General features: G+C 39.2%; 1 protein-coding gene across 1 annotated transcript in view; it reads right to left on the reverse strand.

The window, feature by feature from the left end:
• The window catches only part of LOC143032912 (methyl farnesoate epoxidase-like), a 72,510-nt gene that overhangs the window by 21,417 nt on the left and 36,093 nt on the right, over positions 1-15,000 (reverse strand). The window contains exon 7 of the mRNA XM_076198173.1: positions 9,299-9,476. Within this exon, the coding sequence (XP_076054288.1) occupies positions 9,299-9,476 (178 nt within the window). The remainder of the gene's footprint in view (positions 1-9,298; positions 9,477-15,000) is intronic.

Here is a 15,000-nt window from a genome sequence, read left to right on the forward strand (position 1 = left end):
TAGGCACCTTAATTATGAGGAATGGGAATAAGCTTCCTTTACTGTTTTTAGAAAGAACACCCATTCAGGAAGTTACCTTCATTTCTTCAGTCATCACCCAGATCACATTAAAAGGAGTGTAGCTTCGGGACTTTTTCTCCGAGCCTTTAGGATTTGTAGACCCCAATTTTTAGAACATGAATTAATTTCGATCAGGTACCATTTAACAAAATTAGCTTACCCTCATTGGTTCCTGGATAAAGCCCTCAGCCAAGCCAGAACCAGTTTTTTCAATCCCCCTTCTACTAAACCAAAAGAGAGACAAAATCCCCTAGTCATCCCCTTTTCAGAGTCCATCAGTTATTTGTCCAAATTTTTTTCCCAAAGAGAAGGCAAATTTAATTCATAATTACCCTAGTACTATTAATAAAAAAGTTGTTAATGTTCACCAGAGGTTGAGAGAAGATCATACCCCAGGTGTTCAACCCTTCCATGTAAAGATTGCAAACCTTTCATACATAGGCCAGACGGGTAGAGACTTAAGGACAAGACTGAATTAACACAAGAGGTCGATTAAGTATGGCCAAGAAAATTCAGCAGGGTTTCAACACGTAAGTAAATTTAATCACCGGATGGAGTAGGAGAAATCTGACCTTATTTATAAATCAGGGTGTGGGTTCAGAAGGAAAATGGTGGAATCCACACTAATTGAATATCTCCCCACGATGAATATTTCAAAGGGTCAATGGACCCCAGGACTATTCATCACAAAACATATTGTTAACAAGCTTTCTCCCCCTCCCCTGACCCGACCTCATGTCATCCTCAGGTTACATAGGGTTGGGGTAGTGACGATTATTATTTTCCATGTTCCCTTTCTTTTGAGGATTGCAGTTAGCAATCGAAATATATAGTTTCGCTTACGCAACTCTTTCTTTTGTCCGACTGCGGTGTTAGTTGTGATATATATATATATATATATATATATTATATATATATATATATATATATATATATATATATATATATACATATATATATATACATTACAGGTGAAAAATGTAATCACACATTTGTCAATAACGTAGAAACCACTGTTGGAGGAGAAAAGACTGGAAACGGGGATTATATATATTTCGATTGCAAACTGCAATCCTCTTCTTCTACTGAAGAGGATTGCAGTTTGCAATCGAAATATATAGATTCCCCGTTTCCAGTCTTTTCTACTCCAACAGTGGTTTCTACGTTATATATATTCATATATATTTATATGCATATATATTTATATATATATAAATATATATATATACATATATATATATATATATATATTCATATATATTTATATGCATATTTATATATATAAATATATATACATATATATATATATATATATATATATATATATATATATATAGATATATTGCTATATCCAACCGTGAATCGAACCACTTTCGAATCGCCCGCCTACTACTAACGGCTTCGAACATGACTCGTCGCCATTATACGTTCTCACAACATTGGTGATTCAAACCTTACCATGAAACAATTGGCCACGCCTTCCTAGGGTATAAAAAGCGCCCCCCCCCCCGGTCTGTCCGCCCCCACTCACACCACCCCTAGGCCTCACGTACTTCGTCGCTGTATTCTGCCTTGCTGTTTTTGTTCGCAAGTATAGTAGTAATCAAATCTTGGACTTATATATCATTACTTTTGCATGTTTAATTATGTTTTGCTCCTTTGTTATTTCTCTTGTATGTATTTATTTATGTTAAATGTCCCTGTGTTTTTTGAGTGTATGATCGTAAATGTTAAAGAGTAAAGCTTTATTTTTCTTTATTTGTAAATATAGTTTATCTAAGTTTCGTGCAGACTTCTATCTTACCTCCATCCTTGCTTACATTCAGTCTCAAATGTTGCTTTTCCTCGGAACGTATGTTTATATACCTAAATTATCTATACGTTCCACTTTATTCTTGTGGGCTTGCTTCCCAACTGGAATTCGACTTACTCCTAGACTCGACTTAAGTTCCACTCTTTACATTAACTCAGGCCAAACCAAGCAACAACCCATGAGAATTGGGGGCCTGCCAAGGGATGGTAATCTATATTTACGTGAAATAGATTAGTGACCCGTAGGTAATATCGAGGTCTGCTAACCACTTAATGTCAACTATCAGTAACACGTGCGATTGCCACTTTGTTCCCATACACTCACTGTCATTGAACTATTTATGCTTTATTTATATTTTCAATATTACGTTAGGTTACATGAAAGATGTAAATTTAAAAGTGCTCGATTTGTGTTTAATTATCAGTATTACGTTAGGTTAGATGATAGGATACAAACCTTTAAGGTGTCAATTATTCGAAGTGTGTGAGACCCCGACATTCATATGTCTGATATATTCAATCGGTTCCAAAGAGAACCTCTATTCAACAAGTTCGCAGTAACTCACTCCAGCAATTTACCGGTATTCAACTACCACCTCCCTCCCGAGTTAACGAGCGACCTTCCTAAACCACCCACTTGCTGTAGCCTAACGTCGAACAATAGTTACGACCCCGTTATAGTGACCTTTCCTCAGTAACTGTGTCTAGGAGATTTATACTATCCTCCCACAGATTTGAAAGTTAACTATACCTGCACAGTAAGCCGTGTATTCTAAGATTCAGACCATTAGTTAGCTATATTCTTTATTCAGCGACAGTCTATGTGTGAGCTATCCTCTTTCCTATCGGGAAACCTCGAAGCATACTATACGTAAGTTACGGGCGCATAGTCTGAGCGCTGAACCTTAGTATACACACCGTCTATAGAATAGATGTTCATAGACCGGGTTCTTACAGAGACCCACCATAGATTTTACTCCACCCGAACAGGGAGTTAGTCAATTTTCCGTGTGTGAAGTCCAAGAATTGGTTTATACTAATTTTCCTGGAGTGGAATTCTCGAGTATATGCACTCACTATGCCTTTCAATATAGAAAATTTTCTCAAAAATCCCTCAGTGGATCAGTTAGAGTATAATCTCAAAAATGATGATTGGAGACTGTTGGCTCAAACCTACCATATTAATGCTCCTGCTAAATTAAGTTAAAGATGAACTCAAACGAGTGGTCATTGAATCCCTCGTAGATTCCTTGGTACTGGATGCAGACGCATTCGAACTACTTTGTCAGGGGAGTGCTCGTGACGTAACTAAAGGAGACTCTGTAAGTCATAGTAATCCTCCCTTGCAGCCTGAAGCCTGAAGCCTGAAGCCTGAAGCTCCCTTCAATAAATCAGTAGTATCTTTAGAATTAGAGAAAATTAAACCTGAGAGAGAGAGAATGAGACAAGAACGAGAAGAAAAAGAGAGGACGAGAAAAGAGAGAAAGATCGAGAGCTTGAATTAATTAAATTAAAAGAACGAGAGAAAGACCGTGAGCTTGAGCTGAGAAAGGAGGAGCGTGGCAGAGAAAGACAATGTGAACGTGAAAGGGAACTCAAGATAGAATACCAAAAAAGAAATACCAACGTAAGTTATATTTGGCTGACATAGACAGGAAAAATAGATCTGCCCACCTATTAAATAACCAAGTTGCCTCTATCCCCAAATTTAATGAGTCAGACCCAGAATACTTTTTTAGGCAATTTGAACGTTTAGCCGAGCACGTAAACTGGCCCATAGAAGAATAGGTGAGGATCATACAAAGCAAATTGGTAGGAACGGCCGCCAAAGTCTTCAACAGTCTTGAGGAATACTCATCCTATGAAATAGTCAAATCTAGTATCCTCAATGCCTATCAAGTTACCTCTGAGTCTTACCGTAAAAAATTCAGAAATTTGACCAAATCTGCTAACTCGACATTTGTCGAATTTGCCTCTGAAAAACTCAGATTTTTTAAGCAATGGCTCTCTGCCACTAAAGTAAAAACTTACGATCAACTCGTTAACTTGATGGTCTTCGAGGAATTTAAGCGCAGAATTCCATTCCAAATCATGCTTCATTTAAATGGAAAAGATGTATTTGATTTGACTGAAGCAGCATTACTTGCCGATGAATACGCAGTACTTAATATAGGTTGAACGTACAGCAGGGTAGCAATTTTGTAAAGCCATCAGTAGGTTCCCTTGCCACTCCCGATGATAAGCAGGCAGGAAAGACCTCTATCCCTAACCCCCTCTACTCTCCCTGCAGTTGCTGTAAGAAACCTGGCCATCACATCACTCGATGCCAAGAGCCAGGTTGCAGATTGATAAAGTGCCCAAGTGGGTCAAAAGCACCTACCCATTATACTGGACCGAAATCTTACGGTCCCCATAAACCGGTGACCCATGTAGTGAAAGATAACTTTCCCCCCTGTGAAGATGCCTTTAAAGACTCCAAGTCCCGTGGGGAAATTTCTGCTGATGAAAAAACCACCTTTTCCCTAATACAATTTTACGAGACACTGGAGCAGCTCAGTCCATAGTGAGCAAGCAGGCTTTGCCTGAGATAACTCAGAGCATGACGGGAAAGAAAGTAACTGTAAGCGATCTATCATCTACCCAGTCCATTGAAATAGCACGAATCTTTTTGAAATGTCAGTTGTTCCAGAGAGAAGTAGAAGTTGGTGTTTGGAAAGACTCTATGTCTGTCCCCGGGGTTGATCTCATCCTAGGAAATGATCTAGCTGGTTCTATGGTTGTTCCTCCCTCAGATATTACTAAGTTATCTAGTAACAAGACCCTTACTGTTGTGGAAGATCACCTTCACTCTAATATTTTTCTTCTGTGCGCAGTCACCAGATCTCAAACTCCCCTCTCTGATAGTAATATAACCTATAAGTTTGATCTTCCCAACCAATTAATTTCCCGAAAAAGTTTAATCAAAGCTCAACACGATGACCCTACTTTAAAGAACTTCTATAGACTAGCGGTCGATTCCAGGGAAGAGGTCGACCATTTCCCAGGATACTATTACCAGGATGGTATCTTAATGAGATGTAGTAAGCTTTCCAACTGCTCTTACCAAGATTCTTGGGCAGAAGTCCACCAGATAGCTATCCCTTTATCTGTCAGAAATCAAGTGATTGAAATAGCCCATGATGGAGCTGGAGGGCATATGGGGTTCAGTAGGACTTATAAGCAAATTCAAAATAATTTCTTCCGGCCTAGTTTTAAAAAAGTCAATTTCAGAATACGTGAGGTCTTGGCACATTTGCCAAATGGTGGGCAAGCCGAACCAGAAAATTCCCCAGGCTCCCTTAAGCCCCATTCCAGTTCCAGATGAGCCCTTTGATAAAATCATTATGAACTGTGTTGGACCCCTGCCTAGGACCAAGAAAGGAAATCACTCTCTTCTTACGGTCATATGTTCAGTAGCGAGGTATCCTGAAGCTTTTCTCTTAAGAGAATAAATGCCAAAGTTATACCTGACACCTTATTGATTTTTTTTTTACTCATGTAGGATTGCCAAAAGAAATTTAATCCGATCGAGGAACTAGCTTCACGAGTGACCTCTGCCAGTATCCTAAAGGAGCTAGGTATTTCCCAAATCCTGTCCTCTGCTTATCATCCGGAATCACAAGGGGCATTAGAACGTTTCCATCAAACTCTCAAGTCAATGCTCAAAAAATATTGCAATCAGTCTTCTTCTGATTGGGATGAGGGGTTACCTCTAAAGCTGCTCACTGTCAGAGAGATGGTTCAATGGCTCCTTACATCTCTAAGGTGGACCTGATTAGAGGTTACCATCAAATTAAATTAACCCCCAGAGCCCAAACCTTATTCTTCTTTATCACCCCTTTCGGCCTCTTTAATTTTCTTGTCCTACCTTTCGGGCTTTGCAATGCCCCTGCCACCTTCCAACGTGCTATCAATCATACTATAGCCGGGCTCCCTGATACTTATGCTTACCTTGATGATCTTATCATCCTAGCAGATTCATGGAAATAACATCTACGCAAGTTAGACGCCCTTCTTGAGCGACTCGCCACCACTGGTTTTGTTGTCAATCTGTCAAAGTTCATCTTTGGCAGCGCGACGATATCATACCTGGGGTATGAGGTGGGAAACGGGCAGTACCGACCGCAGGAAGCAAACGTAGAAGCCATCCTGAACTTCCCAGTACCATCCACCCGGAAGTCTCTCCAACGCTTCTTGGGAATGGCTGGGTTCTATCACCGTTTCTGCCACAACTTCTCCATCGCGGCACCTCTCACTGCCCTCACCAGTCCCAAAGAGAAATTCGTCTAGTCTCCAGCCTGCCAACGCTCCTTCCTCTCTGCCGCCCTTTAACATATTAATTTCTATGGTTGATATAAGGTTGCCACTTTATTTCCTCCTTTAGTTCAACCTCTGTTAGTGAGTGGTTACTCTTTCCAAATGGTGTCATGTAATTTTATCCACAATTTCAGATTCTGTTATAGATATTAAATCTAGTCTCGACGGTTTTTAATTATTTCTATATATGATATTTTCTTTTACCCATTTCGTCATTGTATGTTCTATAGTCATGCCAAGTAATACATTTTCCCATATATCCTCTCCGCCTTTCACTGTCATCTCTTCCCAATGGATTTCCTTGCAGTCAAAATATCCCATAAGTACCAGGTTACCTCCATCCTTCAGCATCTCGTTTGATAAATGCCTTGTATCTTCTAACGTTTTTGAATGCTCGCCCTCTTTTCAAGTGTCCGTCTTAGGGGCACATAAATCACCACAAACTTTCTACTTTTCATGTCGCAGTCTTCAAATCTTATCATAATAATTTCCACACTGTTTTTAATCTCTATAACCTTCATCACATTTAAGTTTTCCATGGCCAAAAATATGATTCTTTCGCCCTGTTTCTCGTTTCTGTTTTTAGTCTAATAATTATATAACCTACTATGTCCAACACTATTTGATGGTAGTGGACCCCTTAATTTCGTCTCCACAATTCCCATTATGTCTGATTTTTCTTCTGACATGTAATAATTTAGTTCACTTAATCCTGAGATTAATCCGTCTGTATCAGTATAGGCCACTTTTATTTGATTTTTTCTTCTCTATCCTGTTTTTTGCTCCGTTCGTTTCGCTTACCTTGGTGCACTATTTTCTCAGCCGTATGTCTAAGACTCTCCAATAGAACTCCTTGCTCTCGGTCACCATTTGTTTCGCGTTTTTTTTTTTTTTTTATCTCTTAGTGTCTTCTTTTTTCTCTTTCCTCAACATTCACTTCTCTTTTTATTCATATGTTGTTGTAATGTTCACTATTTGCTAACTTACCTGATTTTACCAGTATGTCTTCTGCTACCATTTGTGATCTTAGTTTTATCTTTAGGGGTTGATTTCTTTCTTTAGAATATTATCTCATTCCATATACTTCTTCTATTTCTTTTTCTGCTTCTTGGTTATCGTCTTGTACTTCTTTCAGAATTGTTTTTGCCTTTTCTTTTTCTGATTTTTCTCTCACGTACCTAACCAAACCCTGTTTTTTCTCTAATCCATATATTACAACACACTTTTTTTCTATACATTATCTCTGACCCAATTTGCTTTTTCTTTTAGTGATTGAATAATTGTGTCCATTGCATTTTCCTCTATCTGTTGATGCACTATTTCTTTAAAAGCTATCTATTCGTTTTCTCTGTTTTCATTCCATTTCTTAATCTCTGCAATTTTTCCTCACCTTAGTTTTCTTCAGTTCTTTCAAACATTGCCTGTATTTTGTGATTTACCTCTTTTTATTCTCACTATTGGTAGTATAATTGATTTTCATCTTTTCATTTTCACATTCAACCCCAATTGGTAATTTTTTTATGCACTTAATTCGTTATTTATTTCGGAATTCTTCTTAAGTTTAAAAACCTCTCTATCGACTTCAAAATAGTCTTTCCTTAAAATCACAATATCTTTCCTTAATTCCATGAATTCTCTCGCTCACGAGTTCCTATTAAAATGTGTGTGTGTGTGTGTGTGTGTGTGTGTGTGTGTGTGTGTGTGTGTGTGTGTGTGTGTGTGTGTGTGTGTGTGTGTGTGCGTGTGTATGCGTGCGTGTGCGTGTGTGCGTGCGTGCGTGTGTGTGTATGTGTGTGTGTGTGTGTGTGTGTGTGTGTGTGTGTGTGTGTGTGTGTGTGTGTGTGTGTGTGTGTGTGTGTGTGTGTGTGTGTGTGTGTGTGTGTGTTTATTATTTGTTTTAATATTCTTTCAAATAATAAAAACAAATGTCAAACCCACAAATCCCGATAAGAGAATAAACGTAGTAATATATTATAAAAGCCAGAAAACCAGCCACCTGTTACTAAAAAATAGCCCAAACTTAATTAAAGAGCCAACTCAACAATCGCATGTCATCTATAGGTTCACTTGCAAACGAGGGAACTGTGCAACCCTCCCTTCCACCTATGTTGGCATGACGACTATGAAGTTGAGCAGACGCCTTAGTTACCACCTTTCGTCTGGAGCCCCAAAAACCCACGTACGCCAGGAACATCACGAGAACATAACGAGACAAATGCTCACAGAGAACACAGAGATCATCATAACATGCCCGGACACACGCCGCCTCCCCATATTTGAAGCCTTAAATATTAAAGAATTAGACCCTAATATTAACATACAATCATCAGACCTGGAAGCACTACCAAGCATGAGAAGAAACACAGCCCCTAGTACTAGCCAATCTGAGACTAGGAGAAACGAGACAGACGACACAATCACGGCTTAAATACCGGCCAGATCACCACAAGCCAACATTCCGATCTCTCCCACCGTGAAGACAAGATCCACTTCCACGCCACTGAAGAAGAGTCAATGTGACTCGAAATCGCGATATGGCAGCCAAGATGACCTCCTATTGGGAAATCATCTCACAATAAGGAAAATATCCTTAAGAAAATTCAGCATGCTGAATTGTCTATCCCTTTTAATGAAACATGTTTGAGAGAAGACCTCCTGCCCATATATACCCTTAATATATATAAATATATATATATATATATATATATATATATATGTATATATATATATATGTATATATGTATATATATATATATATATATATATATATATATATATATAACATTGGTCAGAAGAAAATAAGAATCATTAGTGTATCTCACCAAAATTAGTGTCAACCGAAAAGATATTGATTAAACTTTGAAAGTTCATTCTATTTCATTTTTTTTTTATTCTAATGAGTAAACTTCATGTCCTCTATCCCATACATTCAATTGGCTGGGGATGGCTTAGATCCTGTACAATGTTCTATTTACCCTTCTTTTAAGTGCAAATACTTATTTCCAGGCAATATATTGCACACTCAATCTAGATAAAAGGCTGTAAATTGACTTTGTTAGACTTCACTAACCATTATGATTTCACGGATGGTATCGTAAAGGTGAACGGAATAGTTGAATCCAGTCCACTCAGGGAACAAGCGAATCATGAATGGTAAGTAGCTCAGCATACTCTGGACCAAGTCGGTATCTATAGCTTGGCGAACCATTGTAGCGATCTTGTGCAAATCTGGGTCGTCATGGTTGAACCTGCATCAGAGGAATAAATGCCACTATTAGTAGGAGGTTCTCCTGTAACTTCAAGCAGTTGACTATTGATGATGCGTTTTGCTTATCTTTGGACGCACTGCTTATCAAATTCAACAAATTACCGGGCCTGTTTACCTACAGATGAAATGTTACTGCCACTGAGACCCAAAGTGATGTGAACAAGAAAATGTAGCTAAGAAGGATTCATTATAGTTTTGGTGTGAATCTATTTACATATACTTTCGTATATTTCCTGATTCTTTTAATCAATCAAGTCGTTGCCTCTGGTGTCTCGCAGGAGACCCGAGGCCCCCATGAATTTGGCCACGGTTATCAGATATGTCCATACTTCAAATAGGGAAGAATTTCTATCGGTTATTTTAAATTGGGCAGATGTCACACAGTACAAGATAATGCGTTTACTTTCTTCTGTGTGGCGATATAGAAAGTCTGTTGCCAGGCTTCTACGGTGGTAATGTTTCAATGCTATATGATGGCCTGAGCAAAGGTTGGTATGTATTGCCTTCACATATTTTGAGAGTGTTTTCAGATATTATGTCAAGGGATGTATGGTTTAGTAACGCATTTGATGGCTTTTACATAATTGTTTTCTTTGTGACCTGCATTTCTGTAAATAAGTGTTGTGGGGTACATGGGGAAGATTGTGAAAGACATATGAATAATACGCTGCTATTTTGTCCTATTTCCTATGAGTTATTGTGTGATGTCGTGTGACGGGTGTGTCGATCCTAACATGGAATCTTCATATTAATGTATTCTTCTAACGGTATGATTTTTGTTTCTGAATAAAGATTTTTTTTTTTTTTTTTTTGTAACCTATTATCATAATTTTAGGTTTTGTGGTATACCCCATCTAGGGTATTGGTTGCATGTTATTGTGGGTTATAACTTGCGTAGTAGCATGCAGCCGATACTTTAATGTGTATGCTGGGCTCCCCTATGGACTAGAGAGACATAATTTTGTCTTTGTCAGAGGAAATATCTACTCATAGAGAAATTATGCTACTTTATTGTACTACAACTGTCCCTCCGTTATTCTTCCCCCGTCGTCTTGATACTGTCCTGTACCACTTGTTTGAGTATATATTTCCATTTTCACCTGTCCCCTGTGGTATAGGGAAAAAGAATACTGCCACCGAGTCTTCCCACTCGGGTCGTAAAGGCTGCTAAAGCGTGACGGAGTGTGGGAGTCAAGGCAAAAAATGGGACTGAGAGGTGTTTTCTAAACAGAACCCTAATTTTTAAGTCTTTTAATGTGCGTGGGTGTAGTAAAGATGAGAGCAAAAGGAAAAAGATAGGCACTATGTTTGTGGGAAGGAAGACTGATGTGTTGGCATTAAATGAAACTAAGTTGAAACAAAGGGGTGGTTTTGAGTTTGGGAGTGTAGTGGGGAGGGTGTCGGGAGTGAGGAGAAGGCGAGGGAGGGAAGGGATCGCTCTACTAGTAAGTGAGGAGATAGGTAAGCATGTTGTGTAGAGGAAGGAGTTTTTTTCAAGGTTAATGTGGATAAAAGTAAAACTGGGAAGGGAGATGTGGGTTTTTGTAGGTGCATATGGGCATGGCAGTGAGAAGAGTATAGAGGAAAGGAAGGCTTTTTGAATAGATTTAAATGACTGCACAGTGGGTTTTGGTAGTAATGTCATTATAGTGATTTGGGAAATCTCGGTGCTAGAGTAGGGAATGAACCAATAGACGGAGTGATTGGGAAGTGTGGAGTACCAAGTAAAATGATAGCGCAGAGTTAATGGTGGAGATGTGTTTAGAAAAAGAGATGATGATAGCTTACAGTGTTTAGGAAAAAGGTCAAGCTGTTGTACGCATGGGAGAGGGTGGTGGATGAAAGAGTAGTTAATAAGGCATTAATGGACTATGTAGTGGTATAAAAAGTATCTAAAGAATTCTGTATGTCCATATTCTCAGGTGTGAGAATAGGGGGTTATCAGGTAACTTTTTGGTGGAAGATAAGCTGAGAGTAAAGGGTAGGTGGAGAAGGAGGAAAAAGGCAGAAGATAGAGAGATGCTTAGAGTAGACTATTTAGATGAGATGGAAAAAGAGCAGGAGTACCAAGGGAAGCTGAGAGAAGTGTAGAAAGTGGTGAAGGATAGAGTAGGGGTGGAGGGGAAAATAGGGGTGTTTCAAGGAGGAGGTGTCAAGGTGTACAAAGATGGTATGTGAAACAAGGAGGATAGGAGCAAATAGAAGGAAGGTAGTAAGTGGTGGAGTGATGAGTGAAAAGGGTAGCATAAGAGAAAGGCGACCATTCAGGAAATGTTTACAATGTAGGGCAAGAGGGAAAGATATAAGAGGTACAAAGAAAAAAGAAGGGTAGCAAAACAAAAGATAAAGGAGGTAAAAAGGAAAGCAGATGTTAAATCGAGAGGAATATGACAGATTCTTTTTAAGTAATAGAAAGATAGTTTAGAAGGAAGTTAAAAGAGAAAGGGGAGGTGAGTCAAGTAGAAAAGAAAAGGTAAAAGACGCAGATGGACAGATGTTAACAGAAGAGGAGGCAGTAAGGGGAAGGTGGGCGGAGTATTTTAAAGAGCTGTTGAATGTGGAGGAGGATAGGGAGGGAGTGGTTGTAGCAGTGGGAAGCACTAAGAATATAACGCTGGTGGGAGAAGAAAATGGAGGAGAAATAAGAAAAATTGAGGTACAGATCTCTCTATCTGAAGATGATGAGAGCATGTAAGGCTCCTGTGTTGGATGGGTGTCATGTGGATTAGCTAGATAAGGGAGGAACAATAATAGTGGACTGGCGGTTACTTAATGTGTGTCTGAGGGAGAGTAGAGAGCCAGAGGACTGAATAGTGCTTATATAGTTCCGCTTTACAAGGCCAAGGGGAACAAGTGTGAGTACTGTAGTTTTAGAGAGATCATTTTGTTGACTTTACTTAGGAAGGCTTATGGAAGCGTTTTAATTGAGAGGATTTGGAGAGGAACAGAGAAAGTAATGGATTTAGGAAAGGTAGGGGTTGCGTGGATCAGATTTTTGTGGTGATTTAGGAAAGGTAGGGGTTGCGTGGATCAGATTTTTGTGGTGAGGCAAATATGTGACAAAGCTTCAGGAAAAAGTAAGGAAGGTTTTTGGGCCTTTATGGATCTGGAAAATGCTTATAACAAGGTAAACAGAAAGGCACTGTAGGAGGTGTTGCAGATATATGGAATTTATTCGGAGAAAGCTGTTAAGAGCAGGGAAGAGTTTTTACAAGAGTAGTAGAGCCTGTGTTAGAAAAGAAAATGAAGAGAGCGAGTGGTCTAAAGTGAGGATGGTACTGCACCAGGAATGTGTCATGTCACCATGACCCTTCAATGTGTACATGGATGGGGTTGCGGGAGGTAAACACAGGGGTAATAGGTAAGTGACTCGAGATGATTCAAGAAAACAGAAAAAATGGGAGATGAGCCAGTTGTTGTTTGCTAACAACACTGCGCTTGTGGCAGGGTCAGAGGGAGGATTAAGGGAGTTACTGACGGAGTTTAGAAGAGCATGCAATAGGAGAAAGTGGAAGGTAGAATGGAGAAATGTAAGGTGATGAGATGTACAAGGAGAGAGGATGGCAGTGAGATGGAAGTAAGTCTTAAAGGAGAGAGGCTGGAGAAAACGGAAACCTTTAGGTATTTGGGGTCACATGTGGCAGGAAAGAGAGTAGAGGTGAAGGTAGATTGTAAAGTGGGAGTAACAAGTAAATGCCTTGGGATATTAAAAAGTGTTATGAGAAATAGGCAACTGGCAATGGATGCGAAGAGGAGACTATATGAATGGGTGATTGTGTCGGCGGCACTGTATTGGGCAGAAACATGGAATTTAGGAGAAGCACAGAAGAAAAAATTAAGTCTGTTTGAGATGAAGAAAGATTAATAAAAAAAAAAAAGGTGTGGAAAGCAGAGATGAATGTAGTGAACTTGAGGGGACGACCGAGGATGAGATGAATGAATGGGGTGAAAGGGGTGATGAGCAAGAGAGGAATGTCTGTTGAGCAGGGAAGGGATTAGGCAGGAAATAGGGTTGAGTTGAGAATGGCTGAGTATAGATAATACTCTAATGCAAGGAAGGTAGTCGTTAAAGGGGAGGGAGTGGTTATGTTTGAATTATAATTTGACATAGCATGAGGAGACGGAGAGTGGGGGTTTGCCGATCAAATGAAGCGGCCTTACTGTGGATGTGCTGTGTCTTGTTGCATTGCTTCTGACCCAGGATACAGAGATGACCCGTTATCCATAAGGAGTTAAGACGAGTGATGATTTTGTAGGAATCCTAACTTCTTCCTTTGTTTTAGCCAATTCTCCAACTCTTTCAGGTACAATTGTCTACTTTTAGAAGCTATCTTGTAATTACGGTTTACAGTTATTAATATCTGTGTATATCGAGTTCTAATTTTGGAGATATGACGTTGTGTGTGAAGAGGTTGAATGGCGTTGGTGATAGTGTTTTTCCTTGTGAGAAACCGTTATACAGACACTTGATCCTAAAAACTGTTTTTGTGTGACAAAATTCTTTGCCCATGGAAGACCCACAATGAAACTGTGGGGAAAGTAATCACCCCAAAAATAAGAAGTGGATTCATTATACATCATAAAACTTAAGATAAATTTTACATTTCTCATATCGTTTACTTAACTTCCATAATACTACTCTTCTTAATTTATTCTGTGTAGCTATGTGAATCTTTGTAGCACTACCATTCAATATGATTCCTTATAATTCGTAAAAATCAAGAACAACTTTAGGTTTCTCCTATTGCTTACTTAATTTTCATAGTACTACTCTTATTAATTTGCTCTTTGTATCTATGTTAATCTATGTAGCACTATCATTATAATAACAGTGATGTGATAATTAACATTTACCTCATCAACATTATACCACAGAAGTATATGTGTGTGTGTGTGTGTGTGTGTGTGTGTGTGTGTGTGTGTGTGTGTGTGTGTGTGTGTGTGTGTGTGTGTGTGTGTGTGTGTGTGTGTGTGCGTGTGTGTGCGTGTGTGCGTGTGTGTGTGTGTATGTGTGTGTGTGTGTGTGTGTGTGTGCGTGTGTGTGTGTGTGTGCGTGCGTGTGTGTGTGTGTGTGTGTGTGTGTGTGTGTGTGTGCGTGTGTGTGTGTGTGTGTGTGAGTGTGTGTGTGTGTGTGTGTGTGTGTGTGTGTGCGTGTGTGTGTGTGTGTGCGTGCGTGTGTGCGTGAGTGTGTGTGCCCGCGTGCGTGTAAAGATTTGGTAGTCTTTGACCCTATACATGATGAAACCAAAACTTAGCCCTGTTTATGTACACTCTTTTTTTGTGTGAATAATGGTTTATTTTGGACACTATATCGACTCTTTCAAATTACGGATGTTTATATCTGCCATACAGCATATAAAAAATAATGCAATTCAATCACGTAGTGTAGTTTGAGAATTCGATCCTGGAGAAAAATAATAATTAATCATAGGTACCCAAAGTTATGAAACAATACTTAGTACAAGCACTATAGTGAGTTTCTGACTGGCCGATTTAATGCGAAT

This window comes from Oratosquilla oratoria, chromosome 14, assembly GCF_046742065.1.
Source record: "Oratosquilla oratoria isolate Oo_2021 chromosome 14, ASM4674206v1, whole genome shotgun sequence".
NCBI lineage: Eukaryota > Metazoa > Arthropoda > Malacostraca > Stomatopoda > Squillidae > Oratosquilla > Oratosquilla oratoria.